This window comes from Macrotis lagotis, chromosome 1, assembly GCF_037893015.1.
Source record: "Macrotis lagotis isolate mMagLag1 chromosome 1, bilby.v1.9.chrom.fasta, whole genome shotgun sequence".
NCBI classification, from domain to species: domain Eukaryota; kingdom Metazoa; phylum Chordata; class Mammalia; order Peramelemorphia; family Peramelidae; genus Macrotis; species Macrotis lagotis.
The window spans coordinates 274,285,727-274,312,704 of NC_133658.1; the positions used below are offsets into that span (position 1 = coordinate 274,285,727).

Here is a 26,978-nt window from a genome sequence, read left to right on the forward strand (position 1 = left end):
ACCCATGGATAGTTCAGGAAAAGGGAAGAAGAGAAAATAGGAAGCTGCTGTGTTGGAGAACTGGCTGGTAAGAATAAGGAACACTTAGAGGCCACAAACATAGGACCAAGAAGTCAAGGTGCTAGAAATACTCCGACCTTTTCAGATGAAAGGGAATTTCTGCAAAATGGCCTAAAAAATTATCAGAATATAGGATCAGATTATCAACCCTAATTTTGTGAGTGTGAGGTGCTGCTTTCTCAGGGTGGGAGTCCTAGCCCACTCCTGTCCTCTCTGCCCCAGTCACAAACACACCCTCTATCACCACCATTCTGTGAGCACTCACATGTCTGGCAGCAGCTTTGGGATCATCTCAATGGTGAAGCTAGCTCCTGGTCTGGTAATTTCCACAGGGATTCCCTCCATGGCTACATGATGCAGAAAGAAGTGGATTCTCTTTCGCTCCTCTCTTCGGTCAACCTTTTTGGCATCCTGATCCATCTCAGCTGTTAGCCCATGAGCCACCCAGGTATAGGTGTCAGGGTCTACATTCAAACAAGAGTCAAGAGTATTGACCATGGGTGGGTCTACTTCCTCTGTGCACAAACTGAGCTTCCTGAAACCTTGGCACAGAGCAGCCTCCTTTCCTTTCTCCCTCTCCTCAGCCTCTTCTACTGGACCTTGAAGTTTTAGGTTCTCCAACCGGATACAGAGGTAGCAGAAATTGAAGTTGATATCAATTGCACATTCCTTGAGGAAGCTACAAGTTAAGCAGAAGTAACCTTGCATCTGTCCCTGGCTGTTTCGCTCCTGGTCCCAAGTAATAGAAACACCATGCAAGAGGATAGAGTCATTCTCAGCCACAGCGCTAGAAGCAGACTCCATAGCACAGAGTGGTTCCCACACCCGGGAATATTCTTGTGCATCAGAGTACACATCCTTGACTGCCAATGAAGCATAGTGGGAAAAGCAGTCAATGGGTTTCTCAGCATGCTCCAGGCAAATGGCAAAACCTGGTGTCAACATCCACATCTGGATGGAGGGCACAAGGAAACCCCTCTGGACATCAGTGGTCAGCTGCATCTGAAGTGCATCCCCAGTACTTAGCTCTAGTACCACCTCTACATAGTGCGAGCATTTACTTCGAAACACCTGGCCTAGAGGCCGATTGTAAGAAGTCTGAGCAGCCCCTTTGGACCTTAGGAGCAAATCTGCTGCTTTCTGAAAGTTCTGGTTCTGGATTGCCACCAGCAGTTCCTGCCAGATGACACTTCTTACTGGCATGACATGTGTGTCGACCAGGGTTTTGGAGGATGGAGTCCATGCTTTGCCCTTATCTAGAGAGTAGATTCGCCTCCTCCATACCAGCTTCATGTTCTGGCGCTCAGGGATAAAAGTGGGCTGCTCTACCAATTGCAGTGCACGATAATTGACAAGGTAGGGGTCGGGCAGGGTATCTCGGTTCATGGGGAAAATAACCTTAAAAAAGCGGTTTGCAGATTCCACATTCACTACAAAGCATAACTTTGTCAGCAGCTGAGCCTTGAGCTTGGTGGCCAGGTGAAGGCAGTGGGCTTTGCGCTCATAAGCCTGTGCACGCCCATTCTTTCGGTTGAAGTCATGGCACAACAGGTCAATATCTTCAGGGGAATAGCCAGGTTGCCTCTGGCCCATCGCAGCATGGAGCTGCCGCTGGAGCACCACATCGATGTAGCGTCTAATGGGGGATGATGCCCAAGTGTACCAGTCCACCTGCAAGGAGTAGTGCCCAGCCCTAGACAGGTTAGTGGAGTTTGAGCGGCTAAAGTAAGAACGGCTAAGCAGCTTTCGGAATTCCAGTCCAGCAGAGGCCAGAGTGGGGTGGATGTCATCTGTGGCAATGAGATCCACCATCTTGTTATAGTCCTTGCTATCAGCAGCTTGACAGAGGTGGTCCCAAAGTGGACGCAAGATGCATAAGTTGTATCCCGACCTGATTACTTGGGAAGTACTGGCGGTCCGGCCACAGAGACGATAAGAGAGATGGAGGGAAAGAGGGAGCAAGTGGCTGTACTTATCCTTTAGCTGAGCTACTTGCTGAGGATTGGGCTCAGTCTGGCACCTCAGCGGGGTGATCAACTTTGTGCTATCCTTGTGGACCAGAAATTCAGCTACATAGCTATTGAATAGAATCATAAGCTCCTGAACCATCTGGTGGGAACTACGCGAGCCAAGAGGGCTGTCTTCATCTGGTTGGTCATAGTAGCAATCTCCCTGAAGGCGGCTTCTTCGGAGAACTTGGGAAAAGTGATAGGCAGCCACAACACAGCCTTCTACTGTGCCCAGTCGGAGAGGCAACCTGGCCCCACCACCAGGGTGACTTTTAATAATAACTTCAGCCTCCTCATAAGTTAGTTGGAGGTCAGAGCATATCATAGATGGCGTAATATGCCATTGCACTACTTGGTCACCTTCCTTCTCCACTGTAAGAATCAGGGAGATGGTTCGACGTTCTTGTTGAGGAAGGAGACTGAACAGGTCCTGGCTGAGCCTAGATGGGAGCATGGACACAGGATCCTTTCCAGGAGCATAGTAAGTCGCACCTCGCTTTCGAGCCTCACGGTCAAGTGCCCCATCCTTTGGCATGAAGCTGGCTACATCAGATATATGGACAGCTATCTCATATTGGTTTCCCAGGTCCCGGACACTGATAGCATCATCCAGATCCCGGGAGCCCTGTGGATCCACAGTAAAAGTCAAATAATCCCGGCAGTCCTTCCACTGTCCCCGGTGTAGACTAAGCTTACTGTAGTTATGCTGGTTCACTTCCTTAATGACTGGAGTTGGGTATCTTCCATTGGCATTCAGAGAGTATTCCATGTCCAGAATCTTTAAACCTTGTTCTAAGGTCTTAGGTAGGGGAAGAATCTCAAGTATGATACCTAATGGATAATAGAACCTCTCTTTCCAGGAGATGATCTGTACACGGAAGAGCTGGTTGCGCTTGGTCTCCTCTGTTATTTTCTCATAGCTAATAAGTTTAATGTGCCCTCGTTGTAAGCGGCGGATGGGAATTGTGTTGGGCTTATCCTTTAGCTCTGGCACAAAGATCTTGGTGACTGAAGGGTCAATGGGGATCATTACTCGGGGGTCAAACTCATCCATCTTACAAATGAAGATGAGTTCACGGTCACCTCTTTCCAGTACACCTACCACTCGGCCCATGGGGCGCCAGGAGTACCCCTGATCCTCCAATTCTGGGGTCAGGATCTCCACTAGGACTTGGTCACCAGTGAAGGCCATACCACAGTTGGTGCGCCCTCTGATCTGAATAATGAGGGGTGGGGAGTCATCTATGGTGAAAGCAGATGCCTTCTCAAAGGCCTCTTTAATCAGTTCACATTTTCTATATATCTTAGGCTGCATGCGTAGATATTTCTGCAACACTGGGACAGGAAAGCTTAAATATTGTTGTCCCTGATGGCGGGAGCGGGTACCTGATGTCACATTCAGCAGACCATCCTCTGTTACTGTCACTGCCACATTCTTGCTCTCATCTAGCAACTCCTGCAGAATGGGATCATCAGCATTGAGTTCAGCATCAGACACCCATGAGGGAATATCACTGTCATTGTCTTCCTCTTCAAAGACATCCTCCCTTGGGGCCTTCACAGGGTGCAGTCCATTTTGCCGGGCCCAGCGCTGCCTATGGGCCACATCTTGCTTGATTTGCTCCATTGTGAGGTCCACAGGGGACACACTATGCATCTCTACGCATTCTTGAATGAAGTGCTTCCAAACCTTACTGCAACGTCCAAAAGAACAAAGGGCCACAGCATCACCCACAGCAACAACCTGTGATTGGGCCCTGGTCATCACTGTGTTCAGCACTCGGGCCTCACTGAAGAATTCTAGGTGGGGAACTGAGCTACTGAGCAGGCTGTCTCGGGTGTGGACCGTGCTGAGGATGATCACTCGGAACTCACGACCTAAGAGAAGCCGAGACCAAAAAAATCAGAACTTAACCAGGTGAGCAAAAGTGGAACAAGCAAGGGTTGGATGGGGTGGGAACTCCTAATGGTCAAGGAGCCAGATGAGCCTGGAAAGGACACAGGGAGGGGGCAGGAAAAGGGGGGAACCTGCCTGGAGCCCCCTTCCCATAATGAGGAAAAGAAGCAGCCAAGGCCAGAGCTCTTAGACATTTGATTCTCAGACTATGTCTAGTTCTAAAGAAATCATGCATCTCTGTACTGTATGCTAAAGGTGATCAAGGCACTTGACAATTATTACCAGGTGCTATCCAAGTGAAACTGATCCAACAGAAAACTTCCCGACCTCATCACTTCCCACCCTTGGCTCCTGAACCAAAGTCCTGACTTCCCACAGTCCTGGGTGTGCTAAAGATCACACTGGCAAGATTGTACCTGGAGTCAGGCTGACCAAAGAGTACCTACCATGGTTAGAAAGAAAACCCAACACTCAAACTATCTAAGTGGGTCCCCCAAGAAGTTGCAATTAATGCTTGAGCATAGTCCTAGTGAGCCTGAGATGAGATAGCAAAAATTTCAACTGCCACACCATACCCCCCCACACCATAACACCCCCCACACACACACAGACCTTTGAGGGATCCCTTCCCTTAATAAGTCTTTAGAAGTTAAAAAAACAGGGCCCCTCCACCATCCGCTGCCACAGAGCCAAGCTGTGGTCACAGCAACCAGAAACTGAATAAGGCTCTCTCAATAAATACCTATGATCATCTCAAATAAGATTTTTCATGCCCCCCTCTCCATAGAACCTAGACAAGTTACCTCCCAACTTTATGCCCTACCATTAGATACCCACCTGGCAGATTTTCAAAATTCTCCACTGCTACTTCTCCCAGTTGTTTCTTTCTCAGTTCCTGCCTCAGTGTTTTTACCTGAAAAATAGACCAAAAGGGGGATCAATTGGTGACCTCAGCCCAGAGTAAACAATATTCCTAAAGACTTCCATCCTACATGACCAACTTTAATACCCAGACCTCAGTCTCCAAACTAATTCCATCAGAATTAAACATTGGAGAATATATCAAGTGTATACTCCCCTTCCTTTCCAATACCACCAAGAAAAATAAAAAGGCAATGCTACATTCCTCTGATCATTTCACAGTTCACAAAATTCCACCTCCTCTATGAAGTCTTCATAGATTATTCAAAGAAAAGGTAAATTTATATCTGCTTCACACTGTTGGAAGATGGGTTATCCCCTCCCCCCACCCCTATTATTTCCAGTCTCCAATAAGAAATTCTGGCACCTAGTACCAATATAATGTGATCATAAATGACATGAGCTATTGTAATATTTATTAAAGGCAATCATTCTAATTGTGTATCTTTCTATGTTTTTCTACAAGGGATAACAACATTTTATTAGCATAGAAAACCCCCATGTAAGAAAACTCTACAAAAATGGGCTGGGACCTTCTCTTAGAGAGTGGTCTGAGAATTCTGAAAGGGTGACTTGCCCAGGGTCAAACATCCCAAATAGGTTAGAATCAGGACTTGAATCCAGGCTGTTCTGCTTTAGAGGGCTTCTCTATCTAGTAGACTATGCCTCTGAGCATATTTATCTGGATAAATAAATAAATAAATAAAGCATATATGTGATGAAGATGAATCATTGAGAGTGATGATGATTATGAAAGACCCAGAGATCCCTTCTTTTCCAGATAAAGGAGAAAAATTTAGATCACAAAAGGGTCCAAAAATGATCATTACTCTTCAGTTCATTTAGAGGATACTGCTTGAGGATCCTGAGAAGAACTATAGGGGTCTCAGAATGCCCAGTGAACATTTGGAAGAGCTATCATTTAGAGGTGGAAATTTAAATATAAAGTTATGCCCCTCTATCAACAAACCAAGATTCTGCTTCTAATCCCTGAAGGAGAGAGAAGACAGAGATGAATGGAGGGGTCAATCACCTGAGAACCATGGGATACAACACAAATTTGCTTCAGGTCAGGGGTATTCCATTGGTAGTCCCAGATACGATAAAATTCTTGCACCTTCTCAATCACCTCCACGATCTCAGCCCTGTTGAACCATGATGTCATTGTTATATCTCTCTCAGGAGTACCAGCCACATGGCAAAACATGAGCGGATACTTGCATGGGTGACCAGGGATCTGTCCGCTAGCCTGAATAGGGTTGCCCTTAGCCACATAAAAATTCCGAGACACAAAGGAAATGATGGCTTCAGTGGAACGGTAGTTTTCATGGAAGATGACCCTGCTCTGGGAAGCCAATTCATGAGTCTCCCGCTGGTAATATTGGAATAGCCGATTGAGCAGTGTATGGTCAGCTGACTTCCTGGCCCCCACACTGAAGAGTTTGGGGGTAATTTGCATGTGGTCCCCAGCCAGAACAATGCGTGTTTTCTGAGTTGCATAGGCCAATGGAATTATGGCTTCACATTCTAACATCTGAGCAGCCTCATCAATAAGAATGTGGGAAAAAAAACCAGGTGGCACACATAGGGAGCGAGACAAGGTTGTGGTAGTGATTATAATGCGATGTTGCTTTAGTTTCTCTAGAGTTGGGAAACAGAAGGAGTGTCCATCACTTGAGAGGCAGCAATACTGCAGTGTGGTTGGGTCCGTCTGGTTGATGAAGCTTTCAGTATTTTTGACCCTCAGTGGCACAGCCTCAGGGTGTCCAGCTGTGACATAGGCATGAAAGTACTCACGGATATAGATGTCAGCAGCACTGTAGAAGAAAAACAGAAGAGGTTCAGAAGAATGGCCACAGGATTTCCTCAATTACTTCAATTCAATTTAACAAAATAACAATTATTTCCTGCCTCATGTGCAAGGCATCATGTCAATTAATGTTGGCCATACAAAGAAAAAAAAAGACACAATTACCATCCCTCAAGGAGATTATATTCTACCAGTAGATGCAAATAGTATGATGTAAATAGTAAGAAGACAAAGGAGGTCCAAGGTGCTTAAGCAAAAATTTACATTAAATTGAATTTTTTTTAAGTGCTTAAGGGAAATTTGATAATCTGTTGAGAAAAGTTTAACTAAACATTTTAGTTCAGAGAAGAAAGAGAAGGACATGGAAAGAAAGAGATGTGTGGGAGTGGTGAAAGACAGTGAGAAGAGAGAGAGAGAGAGAGAGAGAGAGAGACAAAAGAGAATTATAAGGAACTCCACTCTCAAAATTTTCTAAATAGTTAATTATCTGATTTCCATCATAAATATTTAATTCTAAGGTGTTCCCAACTTATGTCTAGCTAAACTCAGTGAAAGGAGACTCAGACTTGAAGGAGGGGGAAAAGACAGTGAGGAAGTCTCCTTCAGTTTGACAATGTTCCAAAGAAGTCAAAGAAGCCACAGCTCTCTATTATCTAAGTCACTGCCTATCCACTGGAGCAGAACCACCTCAGAAAACTGGACTAACAAGAGATGGTCTAAGAGGAAATGGAATGATTGAAATAGTTGGGCCCCTAAGAATTCTTTTTTTTTCTTTGGTTTTTGCAAGGTATTGGGGTTAGGTGACTTACCCAAAGACACATAGCCAGGTAATTATTAAGTATCTGAGACCAGATTTGAACTCAAGTCTGCCCAACTCCATAGCACTCCAGGTGCTCTATCCATTGTGCCACTTAACTGCCTCATAATTCTTCTTTCTGAACCTTTCTTTTATTCTCCCTTTTATTCTCCGTCCTTTATTCTACCTCCACCAAGGTAGACTGGGAAAATGGCTGACATCAACCTCAGGCTCCAGGTGGGATTAATACCCAAAGTTATCCAGCTTCCTTGACCTGGCTAGAAGGGAAAAACCATCCTTTTTCCTTTAATTTTTTGGAAACAGGTTTATTGTGGGTTTTTTATATGCTTTTTCCTAAGAGTACCAAAACAAGTAAGAAAGATAGGATTTTAGAAAGGGTGGGGCTTTCCTTTTTTCCTTTTCCCTGATTCAATTATAATTATATAATTATATCTTATTTTATTATTTATATTATTACATAATATATTACTATATCATATAATTACAAGGTATATAATATAGTCTTTATAAATTATTAATTAATTAATTTAATGTTGCTTTACTCCTGATAGTGTGCTGGACTAACCTTGGTCCAGCACTAGGTGAAATCCTGATCTGATCTTAATTCAATCCTGCTCTGTACCTAGTTTAACTCTGCTCAGCCTTGGTCCAATGATGATCTAGTCCTAGTCCAACCTAAACCAACTCTAGTCTAACCCCTGTCTAATATTGGTCTATCCATCATCCAATCCTGGTCCAATCTAAGTTCAACTTTAGTCTAACATGGACTCAGTAGGGGCCTAAACCTGACCTGATATTGATCTAATCTCATTAGAAATTTGAACTACTCATTTCAGGGGGGAAGGTCTAATCCTGAGCCAACATCAGTGTAACCCTAGTCTAACCCTGCTCTAATCCTAGTCCAATCCTCATCCAGCCTTGGCCCAACCTCGTATAGTTAGGTACAGCATAGGTCTATTTAATTTGTTTCCATCCTTTCTCTACTTCCATCAACCAATATAGTGATGAAGGTTTGTTAGTCCAGTTTTATGAGGTGGTTCTACACTAGTGAGTGGACAGAGGTAGTGACTTAGATAATAGTTTATTCTTTGGAACACACTGTCAAACTGAAGGAGCCTGCCTCACTGGTTTTGCCCCCTCCCTCAAATCTGAGTTTCTTCTCACTGAGTTTAGTTAGACAGATTGGGAACACCCTAGGATTAAATTTTTTTTTTTTAGGTTTTTGCAAGGCAAGTGGCTTGCCCAAGGTCACACAGCTAGGTAATTATTAAGTGTCTAAGGACAGAATTGAACTCAGGTACTCCTAACTCCAGGGCCAGTACTCTATCCACTGCACCACCTAGATGTCCCAAGGATTAAATATTTATGATGGAAATCAGATAATTGGAAATTTAGACAGTTTTTAGAGTGGAGTTCCTTATAATTCTCTCTCAGTCCCTCTCTTTCTCTTTCTCTGTCTGTTTCTCTCTCTCTCTCTCTCTCTCTCTCTCTCTCTCTCTCTCTCTCTCTCTCTCTCTCTCTCTCTCCCTCTCTCCCTCTCTCTCATCCTGGTATTGATGACTCTTAGTCTATTGTCCTAAATTCAGAGCCCTTTACACTATAAAGCTCTACATCTAATTGACCTTGGCAGAAAACAAAACACAAAAAGGGAAAGGAATAGTAAAAAACATCAACAAGAAACTTATTTACAGCAAGTTTCTATTCTTGGCAGAAATAAGCCAATAAACCCAGAAGATGGTAGAAAACTGGTCTATTGTACCAAGAATAAGATTAATCAAGAAAACTTAGTGACTAGTTTAGGTGTCAGTTTGAAAAAATACAGCAAACAACAAAAAAGAATTGGAAAATAATAAGTAATTGAAATAAATCAGAAAAAAATCTGGGTAGAGAAAAAGAAAATTATTCAATGAAAAACTCTACAAAGAATCATGAATCAATGACTTGATTTCCTCCAAGGAATACCCACAATCCAATCTCAGTCTCGGTTTCTTTCCTAGAATACAGCTGAGTTCGGAACCCAACATCCTAAAGGTCAATGATGATTCATTTTCTACAAAGACATTACATTTGTCTACAATGACTCTAATCCCAAATCCAGTTCCAACTGAGGTTTAACAATTACCAAATATCTATTTTTACCCTAGAGTAAGTGTCCAATTGACAGGTTCCACTTGCATTTCCCATTGGTATCTCAAACTGAACATTTGTAATAATGAATTCATAATTTCTCTCTGGTCCTCCTCCTAAATTATTTCTGGCAATGGCAACATCTCTCAGATCTCATCTTTGACATGGAGTCAACTTTGACTCTTCATAGTCGCCCCACCTCACATATCCAATCAACTAGCAAATCTAATAATTTTTGCCATCACGTCTATAATCCAACTTTATTACCACAGCCTTCCTTATTTAACCCCACTATCTTTTTACCCAGACTACTGCAGTTGCTTCCTTAAAAGACTTCTTCCTAAGAATATGAATTTTAAAATGCTAGTCTATCCAACTTTCCAGCCAACATCCACACTACAGCCTGGATAATTTTCCCAATGTTTTTCCTATGCTCATGACACTTCATTTAAAATTCACCAGTCATGGGCAGCTAGGTGGCACAGTGAATAGAGCACCAGCCTTGGGAGTCAGGAGTACCTGGGTTCAAATCCAACCTCAGACACTTAATAATTACCTAGCCATGTGACCTTGGGCAAGCCACTTAATCCCATTGCCTTGAAAAATCTAAAAAAATGAATAAAATAAAATAAAATACACCGGTGGTTCCCCATTCCATTCAGAATAATAAATTCCTGATTCTGGAAGTCAAGGTCTTTCACAATTTGTTCTGCCTTTTGTCAAACAAAACTATTCCTCTTCATGTAGTGCATGTTCCATTAAAATTAAGGCTACTCCATGTGTTCCCTTTTTTTTGCCCTAACTTCTCCTATTTCTGTACCTCTGTTCATATTCTCTTTCTAAGGAAGAATAAAGCCAATATGTTGGTGAATGTTCAACAACTGGCTCTGGAAAACAAGATAACATGGGTCTTTTAACAACTGGCTCTGGGAAACAAGATAATATGGGCCTTCTGAGGTGAAGGGGAGGGGATGGCAAGTAAAAAGAAAGAACTAAAAAGAGAAAAAATACCAAGATAAATATCCCTTCTTAGAATCCTACATGGGGTCATCCAAAAATGCTTGACAAGAGACCAAAAACTTATTTATCTATATCCAAGGGTGTGCTGGTAAGTATTTAACAATTGGCTAGGGAGAGAGGGTAAGAAAATGTTGTGTGGCACTTTTTAAATTTAATATGCATTATTAACATTTTCTCCATTATTGTCCTAAGTCTGGACAAACAGTGAATCAATTCCTAATTTATAGGATTTGCTGATTTCCAAGATGTAAATGCTTACTGAAATTTTAATAATCAGTAACTTTGTCCTGATTTTTAGACACCAAAAGAGCTCATCACTATCAATCACACTGTAAAAATTCTTCACTTCAAGAGCAACCTCAAATTCTACCTCCACCATGAGCCTCCCACCTCATTATAACCACATCCAAGTGAAAATAAAACTCCTTTTGCCTAATCACATTCTATCTTGTATTAGTCTTATTTATGCAATGTAGAGAATGGAACACTGATGGAGTACATGTTCCTTTCTTCAAATATTTGAAGAACTGGGCAGAAATAGGAACATAGGGGAGGGGAGATACAAAGAGGAGTTATTTGAAAAACTTCCCAATTATTAAACCATCCAAAAGTGGAATGACCTTGCTCAATCAGTGGTAGCTATGCTTCTTTGGAAGTCTTTGGAGACTATAACCAGGTATGTTTCCAGAAGGAATTTTTCACATTTTTTCACATTAACCTAGATTAGATGGCCATTGAGTTCTCCCCATTTCTAAGTTTGAGTTCTCTCCAATTCTAAAATTCTGTGATTTTTGATTCTGTGTATGTTGCCTGCAAACAAGAACTGTCAGTTTTTATCTTTGTATTCCTAGTGTGTCAACCTCTACTTTACATTATAGTCAAGATACTACATTATACTTTGTGGATATCTAGTAAATGTTAGTTGAATTAAGCCCCAATCCTGAGCCAAAAAGCTGCACCTACCCTTACCCTAGCCCAACTCACCTGTTGGTGTGGGTACAGATCAACACTTTTGTATTTGGCTGCTTGATAACCTCTAATGTAGCCATAGCTAGCGTGTATGTCTTGCCTGTCCCAAATGGGCCATAAATGAGTAAAGGAGGCACTCTTCTCAGACCATTGGCTGTGCCTGTGATAAAGGAGATGGCCTGCTTCTGTTTTGGATTACCACGGAGTTCCTGTGGAGGTGGCCTCAAAAAAGGCAAAGAACAGGCAGGTACATCAGGTGCCACCAGTCTTTCATCCTGAAGTGCATCAATGGCTTGGTGCCATATTCCAAATACAGTCTTGTCAATTTGAAATTGGATTTCCATAAGCTTTGAGTCTTCATCCTTAAGTGCCAAGGCAGAGCAACAATGGGCTGGCAGCAGAAGCCATACATTCTGCTCTGAAGTATGCTTGACTTCCACCCGAACCTCATACACATGATTGTCAGGGGCAGGGACAGGTGCCACATAAGCAGTGCTAACAGCTCTATTTAGCAAATAACCCTGGTCTGTGTCCGGTGTCAAGGAGCAGGGAATTGGAACTTTGGCATACAATTCCCCAGATGGTGCAAACTTCATGCCCATTGCCAAGGTCTGCATCTTGGAGGTCAAGGTGACATCTACCTGAAGGTTTAGTCTGTGACAAAGGGATAAATAAGTTAGTAAGTTGTGCTTCTTACAAACTTCTCCTCTGCTTCCCCTCTAACCCATCCACTCCCTCAAATTTTGCTATATTTCTATTCTGACTCTGATTATCCAGAGCCAACAAGGGCATCAAAGAGAGAAATGGCTCCCAAACCCTTAACTTCCACCTTCCTCTGTTCCCTGCTTCATGTCCTCCCCCACCTCCCCTAGCCCCTGACCCCATCCCATGCTCACTTAGCCACCAGCTCCTGCTGAGCCTCCTCTTCCACATACAAGAATTGATGCATCCTGTCCCGATAGTTGAGTAGAGTTATGGGGGTCTGGTCAGAAGCCAATGACCTGTAGAACTCTAGGTCCTGAGGGGTCACTTTGTACTTGGCTAGCAGCTTCTCCTGCTCAGCTGTCCTGGTTACACTGGGCACCACACAACGATTTCCACTGTGCCAGCGAATCAACTCAAGAAGACAATCATGGTCCTGGGTACAGGAGGGCAGGATTCCAGGGGCCTCCCTCTGGCCCACTTGCACATGTAGCTTCTGTACCAGGACAGGCCGGCGTCCAAAGTCAAAAACTACCCATTGCTCATAGCTGCCAAAGGTGATACACTCCACCAGCACCTCCACCTGGAAGGTCATCACTGCACCCTGCACATGGAACCTTGAGCCTTGGGCATAAAGCTGTCCTTGTGGAAGCCCAGGACTCACCAAGGAAAAGACTGCCCCCATCTGATGTTTGAGGAGGGCCACATGCTGCAATGGGTCCTATAGAGGTGGTGGGGAGAGAGATGTTGCAACATCAGCAGATGGGCCTATATAACTCTAAACTTTCCCTCTCCCTCTCCCTCCATTTCCCCCAGTCCTCTTCTGTCCCCCTGAAACCAAGCTAAGGTCTTAGGCCATTGCTTTTATTCTGCTCTAGTACCAGTTTTCTAGATCCCTAACTTTCCTAGGAATATTGGCATACCTCCCTGGGCCATCCTACAACCCCATCATCTTGGTGACTACTTCCAGTGCTATGAGAAGAGATCCTGGAACATTTTATATACATCCCACCTTCCCAAACTATATCACAAACCTTAGAATGGATGATAAATTTCCATCTGCATTGCGATTTCTTATCCTCTACCTGGCATTGTAAGGGCTGGTCACAGTGCACAGTTACATCATGTATAGACTCGGACATCTGATGAGAGGCAGATGGGCACAGGAGGCTGTTAGCAGAAAGGATACTGCTCCAGCTCCCCATCCCTCCCTTAACTGTCCAAGAGATTTCACATAGGCCCTCCCCATTCTTGACCCCTCTCTTCTGAAGTCCCTCCTCAAAGTTCTTTCCTTAAACCTGACTCACCACCAGCATTTCATTGTTACAGTGTTGATATTCATGCAAAAGTCGATCTTGATAGGAGAGGAGTCCATCCTGCCGGGCTGATTCCTCTCTCCACTGGGCTGCCTGAGCCCGTACAATCCATTCCTGCAGCTCTTCCAAGGAGTGTGCTTGGGTACATCCTTTCCCATACTCACAGATATCCAACCTGATAGAATGGGACATCCAAAGAAAGCAGTGACTTGGATGATTAGGGAAATAATCCTTTAGGGCAAAATATCCTTTTTCCATGCTGTTAAGGTAGTAGTAACAAGGTCAAATGGAAAGAATATAGAATTTGGAATCAGAAGATCCTAAAGCTCAAATCCCACCTCTGATACTTACCACTTCATGTGACTGAGTAAGCCACATCGTTTTGCCTCAATTTTCACATCTATAAAATGAGATGACTTTGACCTAAAAAAATCCCTTCCAACTTTAAATCTATAATCTGGTAAACCCATCATAATGTTCTGGTTTAGTGACAGACAGGACTGTGCAAAAGGAGGAGTTTATAGATTATTTCCCCCCCCCCCCACAGTGGAGTCCTGAGCTTGAGGACTGAGGGATAATCCAAAAACATATATGAAATCTAAGGCTTCATGAGAAAAGGGAAGGCAAGAAATGGCTATGATATCTAATCCTTCCCCAGAGAGGTCAAGCCTTGAGTGGTTGGGAATGGAGGCACTAAAAGGTGGGTCTGCTTGGACATATAACAAAAAGAACGTTGAACTGAGTCAGGCAGCCAGAATTCCACAATGGATCCAACTCCTTACAATCACCTTCGCCTGCATAACTTCAATCTCTCTGTGTCTATTTCTTCATCTGTAAAATGAGGTAAATGCTTACCTCATAGAGCTGCTGTGATGATCAAATGATCAAAAAGAGTTGAGAAAGCTCAAATTCCACTTTTAGCATACAAGAGGCCTTTCCTGGTGTTCCCTTCTTCCCTCTTCCCCTCACCTTCGCTGCCAGTAACTCCCTTCTGAAATGAGCTTTCATTTATACTGTATATTCACAGTCCATATATCCATATATGAATATAGTTGTCTACATGTTGTCTCCCCATTTAGAATGCAGAATATGAGTTCCTAGGGCTCTAAGCCCTAATTCCTTCTCCTCTTTCTTTATACAGTGCCTAGCCTGGAGTTGGCCACTCCATCCATGCTCAACAAATGTTTGCTAAATGAAGTACAACCTTTCCTGCCCCAGAAGTCTTACCTGCTGCAAAGTTTGAATTTGCGGAGCCCAATGGGTGGGGCCCGGTATTCCCACAGGGCCCCCAGGTCATAGGACACCATCTGTGTGTGCTCTAGGGATGAGCAATGGTTCTCAAAACTCTCTTGGGAGTTGCAGGTGACAAGGCAAGCACGGCAATACAGCTGAATCTGGGGTAGAGCAGAGGGGCTTCCGTTTCTACCCCCATCCTCACTGCTGGTCCCAGACCCTGCTCCAGATTCCAGTGTGGCTGGAAGCGCAAGTAAGTCAGAACGAGTTAGACAGCCCATCGACTCAGCTTCCCACACGGCCATCTCCACATCACTGTGAGCATACTGACAGCGAACAACCCCATGCCGACATGGATGTCCTCGAGACACATACATACAATATTCCAGTAGGAGGCCTTGCCGGGGTCTGGGCCGGATCTCCACTAGCTGTTTCTTCCTAAGACCCTCACTTGTGATGTGCACGAGAAGCAGGTTTGAGGCCCCATGCTGTGGGCATGGCAGGTTTGGGCCCCTTAGAGTCACCTGTGGAGGGCAGTTCCGGAAGCAAGGCTTACAAAGTTCCTGAAAGGAACCTCCAAATTCAGCCCCTATTTCTTCAGCTGCAGTTAGGATCCTGGGAGTCCCTTGGTACAAGCTGCCCTGCACTTTAGCTTTCAGCCATAGTCTGGGAATATTGTTTTCCCTCTCAAAAGTCCAAACCAGTGCCTCCTCTAAGCTTCGGGCAAACGTACACTGGTTGTGGTGTTTCCTGCAACCCACACCAGGTTTGTAGTAGCGGCACACTTCATAACGCCTGGGCCGGGGGAAGCTGGGTCTGCGTCCAACCTTTCTCCATTCTTGATGCTCAGGAGCTCCCTTGGCCCTTGCCAGGAGGATCTCACGGGGGCAGTTGTGTTCTATGGTATGCCATCTATATGTGCTCTCATTCACTCTCTGGGAGCAGACTGAGCAGCCCACACGTAGGTCCAATTGGCTCTGAAGCCGGTCCAGTTGGCTGTGACGCCGAGCTAGACCCTTTTTGAGTGATGGCATCTTCTTCCACAGGAAGCTTGAACCAGAGATAAAATATCCAGTGACTCCAGCCAAAGGTGCTTAAGATGTCCCAAACACTGGGTCAGTTTTCAGCAGGCACAGCAAGGTCCTCAAGGTGGCTGGACCTCAGGATTATTTCATCCTCCAACTCATGTCCTGAACTCAGAACCCTAGGGAGATGGGAATAGTCATCACTCTGAACTAAGGATTGGAAGGGGAAGGGGACCTTAGAGATAGCTCCTTCAAGGCAAAGACAGCCACTTGTTCCCTCCAAGTCTGTGTTGAGCCTCTCAGGAAAAAGAAAGAGGCATGGCCCTGCCCTGGAGAAGCCCTCAGCATGATGTAGGATAAAAGTCTAAATTCAAAGTTTAACACTTACAGGGAAAACATGGAAAATAAATGTCAACTAATTACAACTATGGGTACAGGACAAAAGGGAGCAGCAATAACCATAAGGATAAAATGACCAGGTTTAGGTGAGGTTCATTTTGAAAAACCAAACTTCAAAGAGAAGCTAAGTTTGGAGCTGAATTTAGAAAGACAGATGAACATGGCTTTGAGAAAGAGAAGGGAAGCTTAGGTTTTGGTACTTTTCCAAGTTGAAGAAAATAATTTTCTCTTTTATTCATCCACAAAAACCAAATGACAAAATCCTGGCAACCTGTCTGTCCTACAAACATTTTTCCTTACCATCAACATTAAAATGTCACTCAGACCCAGGAGCTCATAAGGCAGGGTCAGCTTGAGATGTGTAAAGGGAGGTTCCTATGCTGACCAATCTAGTCTGGTGAGGCAGAAAGACAGGAAGACTGGCAGACACAATTCTCTGATCACAGAGTCCATGCCATTCCCAAATCTTAAAGGTCACTTCTTCCTAGAGGTAGAGATGTTCCAACTTCCAAAGTGCCAGATTGGCCCCTGATGAGGAGAGATTATCACCATCATCATCCTTATCATCATCCAAAATCTTCACTAAGATTTCATACAAACACAGAAACTTTATGCAAAAATTTCATTGGGAACTAATATTCAGCAACCCCTTCCTCATTCTGATCTTTCAATGCTTAAGAGACCTAACATCTGACTCAACAAACTAATAAACTGAGGACCTCAAGTTTCCTGAGTCCATCTGCATCTAGTACTGGTGAACTCCCACAAAAAATTTCCTTTTGGGCATAAGGTACATGATGGGGAGGAAAGCAAGGGGAATCCTGCAGAGGAGCAGATTCCACCTGGTCCCAGGATACAGGGTTTCACCACACTAAGTTCTCCCTCTCTTCCCCATACCATATGTCAATGATTAAGATAGGTTAGAAGTAGGGTAGGATGGAGGGGAGGAAAAGCAAGCTCGATATCTTTGGAGAGTCTCAAGGAATAGGCCATTGCAAAAGGAAGGGAAGCAAAGATTGGATGATAGCTTCTGTCTCTGCACCCAGAAATATAAATTGGACAGGCAAGAAATCTAAGGATTCCCTCCTAATCACATTCCTATCTCTTTAAATACTAAGGTCTGATTTTCCCATGTAATAAAATAAACTTTTGTTCACCTCATGTACTTCAGTTTTCCTACCTGTATAATGGAGAATTATGGTACTTTGACTTTTGAGTAACTAGAATCAAAGCCCCAGAGAAATAAATTATCCCCCCCCCAGATAAATCACAACTTCTTTCTCCTTTCTCTTTCCATTTCTGTTAGGCAGATCTACAGGACCACATGTGCATTAGGTTGAGTTAGTAGAGTTACACTATCCTACTCACCACAGTAGCTAATCTAAACCTTTTAATCCTGTTCTCCCTTTCACCTTTTCATCTGAGGTTACCTCATACTTCTCTAAAAAATATTGAACCTTTCTTCCCTTCTCATCTCACAGGACTCCTAAATCTCCTACTATCTCATCCTTCACCCCTGCTTCAAGATTCTCAACTCCTCTGTATGACAAACCCCTCAACATGGCTAAGCCCTTTATCCCTCCCCCTCCCTTCTCCATCAGAGAGTCCCTTTTCTTATCTCTACCCTCTTACTAATCTTCTGCCTAGATGCTCTAAATGATATACTCATCATGTCTTCTCAGTCTTAAAAAAAAAATTCTCACAATCCTATCATCATTATAGCTATCATCCTATCTTTTTTCCTTTCAGTGTCTAAATTCCTTGAGAAGAGTTTACAAAAAGAACTTGTACATACAAAAATATTTATAGCAGCTCTTTTTGTAGTGGAAAAGAACTGGAAATTGAGAGAATATTCAACAATTGGGGAGTGACTAAAAAAGTTGTAGCATATGACTATGATGAAACATTATTGCACTTTAAGAAATGATGAAAAGAAAAGCTTCAGGGAAAACCTGAGAAGACTTAAGAGTTGATGCAAAGTGAAGTGAGCAGAACTAAGAGAGCATTATATACAATAACAGCAATATTGTAATGATATTCCTAATCAAGACTTAGCCACTCTGATCAATACAATGATCAACAACAGTTCCAAAAAACTCATCATGAGGGGTGGCTAGGTGGTGTAGTGGATAAAGCACTGGCCCTGGAGTCAGGAGTACCTGGGTTCAAATCCAGTCTCAGACACTTAATAATTACCTAGCTGTGTGGCCTTGGGCAAGCCACTTAACCTCATTTTTGCCTTGCAAAAACCTAAAAAAAAAAACAAAACTCATCATGAAAGATGCTATCCACCTCTAGAAGAACTGATGAACACTGAGTTCAGATGGAAATTTTTTTTTCTACTTTCAAAAAAAAGGAAGAAAGAAGTTTACACTTTGTACCTGTACTTTTTCACTCCTCACTCCCTTCTTAACTACCTGCAGTTTGGTTTTCAACTGAAATAACTCTAAAGTTATCAGTGATCTTTTAATTGTCAAATCTGATCATCTTTTCTCAATTCTTATCCTTGTCTTCTCTGCAATGTATGATACTGTTGATCACCTCCTCTTGTATACTCTTACCTCTCTGGGTTTTCATGACATTGCCCTCTCCTGGTTCTCCTCCTAGCTATCTGACCACTCTTCTCAGTCTTCTTTGAGGCATCTTCATCTAGGTGATGTCCATTAACCATGGGTGTCCCAGGAACCCAGACTATTTTGCTTGGTGATCTCACCAGATACCATGGAGTCAATGATCCTAAGATCTACTTATCCAGACCCAACCTCTCTCCAGAACTTCAGTATCACATCTCCAACTACAGCTCAAGACTGGATGCCCTGTAGACATCTTAAAATCAAAAGCTAGAGCTTAGTCTCTTTCTCCCCATTCCAAAAACAACTACTGATATCCAATCTGTTGCCAAGTCACATAGATTCTACATCCGTAACATCTTTAATATATCTCCCCTTCTCTCCACTCATATAGCCATCATGCCTGAACTATACCAAAAACTAACTGCTAGTTGACTTCTCTGCCTCAAGTCTCTCCCATTCCAGGCCATCTTCTACTGAACTGTCAAATTGATTTTCCTAAAGGGCTCTTTCATTTCAGTAAACTCCAGTGGCTCCCTATTCCTTTCAGGATATGTTTATCCTTTCAGGATAAAGTCTTCTGTTTGGCTTTTAAAGACCTTCACAACCAAGATCCCTCTTACTTTTCCAGTCTTACTCCCACATACTATATGGTCCAGAGACACTAGTCTCTTTGGTGTTGTTAAAACAAAATACTCCTGATCCCAAATCAATTACTTTCACTAGCAGTGCCCCAGGCCTGGAATTCTTCATTTCCTTATGACTTCAAGTCTAAACAAAAATCCTGCCTTCTGATAAAAGCACTTCCTATTATTTTCCCTCAGTAATTACTTCCAATTTACCCCGTACATATCTTATTTATAAATAGTTAACATGTTATCTCTCCTCTATAAGAATGAGAGCTCCTTGGGGGTGGGGTTGAGTTTTGCCTCTTAATATCACCAATGCTTATCAGAGTACTTCCCACTGAAGTAAGTAATTAATGCTGGTTGATTAATTTATCAATCAATAAATATTTAGTAAGTATCAATTATTTGCTCATTGGTTAGCAGATGGGGAAAAACACAAATTTTGGAGGGGGGGGAAGGACATAAATTAATCAGTAACACAAAGTTAACATACCAAGCAACATACCCAGATTCAATCAAAGCTTTGTGGCCACCTCTCCAGATCTGGGAAGCCATTCAGGTCCTCCCTATTGCTCACAAATAAAATCAATGGAGGAACCAACAGGACTTCAGGATTGTTTGTCCTGAAATGTTACATCTGTTTTTATTAATCTAAACTGAAAGTTGCTGGGTTGGTTTGGGGTTTTTGTTGTGTGTGGTTTTTTTTAAGAAACCCTTGGAAGGGTAGATAAAGGATTAAGTTCATTCTTCAAGTAAAAAATTATTTTCCAGATTGATATGAGGTTCAGTTCCCTTAGAGCATCAGAAGAAACTGAAGAGCCTAAATCAGATTTGGATGACACAACCTAACTAGAAATAATTCACTTTGGCCAGGCCCCCAAATTCTCAAGAGGTCCCTCTCTCCCAAGGGCATCTAGTTATAGTCTCCTCCCATCAATACTCTCCTTTTTCTCTTGACAAAACTCCCAGGGCTTAATAGTCTGATGACTCGAAGGCAAAACTCTCAGCCAAAGCAACCATTCTTCGGCTCCCCTCTACTCTGCAGGTGGGCAGATTTCTCTTTGGCTCCGTTTCTCTTCTGCTTGTAGGCCGGGGAGCCTCGGTGCTGACTCAAAAGCACCGCCAAGGGCAGGGACACCCATTATAATCCTTTCGGATCCTCCAGACCAGAACCATGCCGAGGGACCGAGGGCTCAGCTCTCAACTGCTGCCCTTTCCCCCTACCTTTAAGGCAGGTTCCCCGAGCCTCACCAGAGGTGTCTTCTATGCCAGGCCTCCCGGTGAGTCAGCAGAGGTACATCTCAGGTCAGGTGAGGCCAAAGCCCTGTTTCTTTCCCAGGACTTCTGAGAATCCCAGAATGCTACTTGGGGATTCTTGGGCTTCAGCTCAACTACAGTTAAACTACAATCAACTCTGGTTCCCTCACCTAAGAGGGTTCAGGAACGGGAACAGTCCTCCTCCAAAGGGGGGCTGCACCCATCTCCAGGTCCCTCTGTCAGCAGCCCTTAACAAATAGCAATCTCTCCTTCATCTCTCCCTAGAAATGGAAAAGAAATGCCTGAAAGGAGAGGAGGAAGGGGAGGTTCTGGGGAATACGTGGACACAGCCGGGAGAAAAAGGAGAAAATAAAAACAAGCTAAGAACAAGAAATGGGGACCCCCTCGGCCGCTCTGGGGGTGCTGTGCCGTGGCCTCTGCCTCTACTGTCAGGAGAACGAGAGCCTCCCGGGGCCAGCACGGAGGGCCGGGGCTCGGGCAGGATGGTGGGAGGTGCCCCCCGCATCCCAACCCCCCCAGTCCTGAGCGCGGCCCGCCCCAGCAGGAGCGGCAGTCCGGGCCCCCGGCCCCCCGGCCCCCGGCCCCCGGCCCCCCGGCCCCCGGCCCCCGGCCCCCCGGCCCCCGGCCCCCGGCCCCCCGGCCCCCGGTCCCCCGGGCCCCCGGCCCCCCGGCCCCCCGGCCCCCCCGGCCCCCCCCCCCCGGCCCCCCGGGCCCCCCGGACCCCCGGGCCCCCCGGGCCCCCGGCCCCCCGGCCCCCCGGCCCCCGGCCCCCGGCCCCCCGGCCCCCGGCCCCCCGGCCCCCCGGGCCCCCGGGGAGGGCAGTCGCGGCCGGAGTCTGGCCGGGAGGGGGCGGGGAGCCCCGGTCTGCCCTCCCCGGCCCGCCCCCGCCTCGCCACCCGCCGGGCCCGCCGTCCCGGACCTGGCTCCGCTTCTGCCCGTCCCCGAAGCTCGCTGTCTCGCCATCAGCTGCGGCCGGCCCCCGGGCCCAGGCCGCGAGCCCGCGGCCTCCTCCGCTCCTGAAGCATTTTCGATTCTGCCCCCGGGGCTATTCAAACCTCCGACGCCGGATCGCGGAAATTACCTCACGGCTTAGACAACTCCCCCCACCTTCCCCCTCTCCCCCGCCAGGCCTGCGAGCCCCGCCTGGCCGAGCCCAGCCCTCCCCGGGCCTCCCCAGGCCTCCCCAGCCCTCCCCGAGCTCTGCATCCCCCATCCGGAGCCACTCCCGGGCCGGGCTCCGCCTCTCTTCGCCCCCCCCCCCCCCCCCCCCCCCCGCTCTGCTCCACCTTTCCCCCTTCACCCCTGGCTCCGCCTCCTCCGCCCCCAGCATCTTCACACCACCTTCAGTTAGGTGGAGTTTTGAATGTTGACAGTTTGCATCACACCCATTCACACGCATGTAGTGGCCATCTTCTCCCACAAGCTCTGTGACTGTTTCCCTCACACACACGACCATATCATATACCAATTGAATTCAACAATTCAGTCGGTAAACTCTCAATATGTACAAGAACCATTCTCTCCTAGTATGTAGGACAGCGTGTGTGTGTGTGTGTGTGTGTGTGTGTGTGTGTGTGTGTGTGGTGTCTGTTTATTGACACAAAAATAAAAAATAAGTCCCGGCAGGCCTTTTCCATAGACTCTGGCTTTGTCAAGAACAAAGCTACTGCCTCTTCTCAGGATGACAGATTCAAACTTAGGAGTCTTACAGGTCAACTTTGAGTTCCTTTTGACTCCTGAAATCCCTATATCAATGGCAGCACCAAATGTCTGATTTATCTTGGATTCTACCTTTAACTTCGACTCTCCTTTCTGCCTTGGACTCTCTCTCACTTGATCCCATATTCATCACTAATAGCCAAACTTCTATGATCAAAGATGTACATCGAACTCACCGCTTAGTCCAATCTTTCACTCCTCTCAACTTGATTTTCTGCAAATTTCCTAACAGCTCCTCACATTTTCCAATCATTCTCTCTACAATCTATTTTACACAGGCAATCAAAGATGTGCATAGTAATAGGCAAGCTGACACACAGAGATCTTCCATTTACAAGGGAGACAACCTAGAATATTTTCTTTTGCAGAAGGGTCCTTGGCAAAGCTTTTCCCAAGGCCCAACACACTGATTTAATCCATGATTTCTCCATGCTTATGCAATCAGATGGGTACCAATAAGATTATGTCCTTCCTCTGCTTAGTCCTCAGGATAAGCTCCATAATTATTAGATTGGCATTCCAAGGTCTTCAACAATGTGGCACCAGTCTACTTTTCCAGCCTTCTCTCCTGCTTATCATCAATGGAGTCCCAACCAGAATTATCTAATCATGGCCCATGAGAAATCTCAAATACATTTTCTCAACTGTTGTCTTGATAATACTCTTCAGGTATCTGGAATTCACCTTTTTCTTCCCTTCATCTATTCAAATACAAAATTATCCTTCCCTTTCCCAAGCCTTTTCTGACTATTCAGATCTTCTATGGTCTTTCTTTGCCAAATTCAGCCACAACCCACAGCTTCCCACAGATACACAACCCCACCTCCATGATGCCAACTAAGACTTATGATATTGGCTGTTTATCACTCCACCAGACTACCAAAAGGGAACCTTTGAATATTTTGGTTGCATTCTCTGCAGGGGCAGAAACCAAGCTATATAACAAGGTCATTTGAAGATTTTTAAGCTCTTATGAGAATATTTGAACCTTAAATTTTACATATAGACAAAATGTCTAGGGAAAGACTCCCATTTTTCTTAAAGGATACTGTAAAGAAGTCATAGAGCAAGGCGCTTTAAGTCAGAAGACTTGGATTCAGGGCACATTGAGAGTGGGCTGAAAAACATTATCTGACTTCAAACATTTTTCTTTATTCTAGGGTTGTCAGGTTTATGGAGTCTTTTGAATGAGCACTAACAATGTGCAATGAGCCAGAATTCTCAAAGCTATCCACTCAGACTTGGGAAGGAATGCTTTGTTGTTGAGTTCCAATAGTAGGGGAAGAGGCACCCTCGATTGGTGGAGTGACTGGGGAAGAGACTTGTTTGAATCACACACCAAAAAGGATGCACTGAGTATCAGCTCAGACGTGAGCCTATAGAGGTAGTCTTAAATCCTAGTATTTACCTACAATCTGGAAAAAGAGCAGAAATGAGTAAATTCTTGTCTGGGACAGGTTGATAGCCAAATAGGAGGACTAGTGAGTAGATTGGGGAGATTTATGTCAGAGATGGGTTTGTTGGTTGAAGGGGTAGGAGTAGGGGGAGTCTGGAGAAGTACAAGAGTGAATCGAGGGGGTATGGAGCTGTCCCTCAGGTCAGAAGGGGATGGATGGTTCTGGTTAGATCGATTTAGCTCTATGGGCCCAAAGCTAGGCTGGGGAAAGAAAAACCTAGATAAGGAAGAGTTTCGGTTTTCGTTTTCTGTTTCTAGCGTCACTGAGGGGGCCGGATTGTGGGCGGGGGAGGTGGTGGTGAGGTAGCTGTGAGCAGGGGCGGGCCTTGTCTGTTTACAGTCTCTACAAAGCTGAGTAGGAAACACACGATTTGCGATCTCTAGAGACGTAGCTTTTCCTGTGTTGCAAGAGAGAAAAACAAAGCAGGGCCCACTGGGGACTGCATGGTTATTACCTCCAGTCTCCACTAGGACAACATCCTGAGGTGACATATTCCTAGTCCTGGCCATCTCCAGGATAAGGCTTACAGCACTTTGATCATTCATACAGGGCTTGTGCATTTTGGGGGATAAAAAAGAAAAAAAAACCTCCCTCCTTTTCAAGTAAGTAATATTAATTTAGTTTGCCCAACACTCCTGTCTTCATTCTTTCTTCTTTAGCTCCCTAAAATCTGGCATCTTCCCTAAGCTCCTGTTCTTAATATAATCGTGTTTGACCTTACAAGTCTAAATTCTTGTTTTCCCAATTTTACGGATTAGGAAACAGGCTGAGAGAGATGAAGTGATTTGCCAACAGCTGTATAGCTAGAAAGTAAAGCTGGATTTGAATAAAGGTCTTCCTAACTCCCTGTTTCACATGCTTTATACTGCACCATTTTCAAACAAAAAGAACAGAATGTACCTGTTGTCTAGGTTATTACATGTGGTTGAATTGGCAGTTGATTAAATTGGCAGTTCATTGAATAAATCCAGCAGTATAGGTCCAGCAGAATAGACATAAATAAGATAGACATAAATTTAATAAAAGAAAGAATACAGACTTGATCCCACTTGGAAAATTATGTAGTGCTATGAATAATTTCAAGCTGCTCCTTGACCTAGAAACTCATCTTTTTAAAGAAGTATATATGTATTTGTATATATACATGTGTGTACACATGTACATATACATATATATTACCCCCATGGATGTTATATGATTCTGAATCACTAAACAAAATAATTTCTGAGGAATCAAAAATGTGGGTTACCACAGAATCAATGGAAGCTGGTATGCAAGACAGTAAAGTGCAGTATTTCATCAATGATGACTCCCAATCAAACATAATTTAAAAATGCATGGTCACAAATGGGTGTCAAGATCCAGGGAAAAAGAATGAACAGTCTGAATGATTCAATATTATCTTTAGATTATGGACTAGCTTAACAGAGAGTTCAGAGTACAGAGTACTACAGGTGGAAATGTCTTATCTGCCCTGTTTGATTCAATTCAATACTGTTCAATTAAACACAAAAGCATTAAGTATCCCCTACAGAAGCACTTGTGCTTCAAAGTGGGTTAGAAAGAGAAAGCAAAGGGGGGCAGATAGGTGTTGCAGTGGATAAAGCATGGCCCTGGAGTCAGGAGTACCTGGGTTCAAATCCAGTCTCAGACACTTAATAATTACCTAGCTGAGTGGCCTTGGGCAAGCCACTTAACCCCATTTGCCTTGTCAAAATCTTAAAGAGAGAGAGAGAGAGAGAGAGAGAGAGAGAGAGAGAGAGTAAGCAAAGCATTGAAGAAAGTATGTGTGTGGGGGGGGGATTACATTAGAATACAACCTTTATACAAGTCAGTAAATAAAAAGAATCTACAGTGTGTCAGGGTACAATACTTTAAAAAGGAAGTGTACTAACAACATAAAGGATCAACCAAGAACTACTGAAAAAGGTAAAAGATGAGTTATGCTATGAAAGAAGCTAGGGATTCTTTGAAGAGGAAGAATATTCCAGATAAGTTAAAGAAGAAAACCTGGGCAGAGTCACAGAGGTAGAAGAAAAGTCTTACATAAGTCTTACAGCAAGTATATGAAGAACAATAAAAAATGTTTAGGGGCAGCTAGGTGGCACAGTGGATAGAGCACTGGCCCTCAGGAGGACCTGAGTTCAAATCTGATCTCAGACACTTAATTACCTAGCTGTGTGACTTTGGGCAAGCCACTTAACCCCATTGCCCCTTAAATAAAAATTCTAAAAGAAAAAAAGTTTTTAAAAAAATGTCTGGAAGATGGAGGAGTAAAGGCAGGGATTCCTGTGAGCTTTCCTCCAAACTACTCCAAAGTCCTTTAAATAATGACTCTAACTAAATTCTAGGCAGCAGAACTCACAATTTTCCAAACCAAGACAATTTGGAAGATCCCAGGAAAGGGTCTGTTACACCAGGGTTAGAAAATGTCCACAGTGCAGCCCAGGCCACTCTGCAGCAAACTGACTCCAGTCATCCAGGAACAGATTTCAGTCCTGGTTCACTGGGTGCCTGGATATGAGGCAGCAGGGAAGGTTTTCAGACCTCTCAGTCCAGGGATTGCCGAGGACAACTTGGAAGTTCATCAGGAAAACTCTGTGGTACCAGACAAGGGCAGAGCCCAGTCCAGCGCAGGCCTTAAGGCAGATCTGTCCCCAGGGTACCAGGAACAGGTTTGGGGAGCCACCAAGCAGAGAGCCACCCAGCAGCTGCTTCCAGAGCACTCAGCCCATGGATGGTAAGAGGGCTCAGGGAGCCTGCAGAGGCCTTTTTGCTATCCCTGAGGCAGGACTCTGTTGCTTTGCCCATACTCAGATCCAGGTCACAATCTGGGACCTCAATTTCTAGAAGAAGAGCAGAAGCACACCAGAGCTTACTGCCTGCAGTGGAACAAGGACCCTCCTCACAGTTTCAGGGCAGAAAGAAGTGCTTGTGGTCACCCACAGACCAGAGCACAGGTCAGGAGAGCAGTCATAGCCTCTCATATAACCTTGGAGGAATAGAGAACATGCAAGTTC

At 44.5% G+C, this 26,978-nt stretch overlaps 1 protein-coding gene across 6 annotated transcripts in view; it reads right to left on the bottom strand.

Moving 5' to 3' along the window:
• HELZ2 (helicase with zinc finger 2) overlaps positions 1–21,813 on the bottom strand; it is a 35,517-nt gene extending 13,704 nt beyond the window's left edge. Inside the window, exons 1-9 of one of the 6 annotated variants that reach the window (XM_074210476.1) lie at positions 21,702–21,813; positions 14,876–16,085; positions 13,640–13,823; positions 13,367–13,474; positions 12,527–13,053; positions 11,646–12,284; positions 5,921–6,704; positions 4,804–4,879; positions 326–3,947 (exon numbers count right to left, since the gene is read on the bottom strand). In XM_074210476.1, the coding sequence (XP_074066577.1) occupies positions 326–3,947; positions 4,804–4,879; positions 5,921–6,704; positions 11,646–12,284; positions 12,527–13,053; positions 13,367–13,474; positions 13,640–13,823; positions 14,876–15,915 (6,980 nt within the window). In that variant the 5' untranslated portion in view covers positions 15,916–16,085; positions 21,702–21,813. Of the gene's footprint in view, positions 1–325; positions 3,948–4,803; positions 4,880–5,920; positions 6,705–11,645; positions 12,285–12,526; positions 13,054–13,366; positions 13,503–13,639; positions 13,824–14,875; positions 21,251–21,701 lie in introns of those variants that run through there. The other 5 variants (XM_074210475.1, XM_074210477.1, XM_074210474.1 and 2 more) reach the window with 5 other exon arrangements.
• Between the last annotated feature and the right edge of the window lie 5,165 nt (positions 21,814–26,978).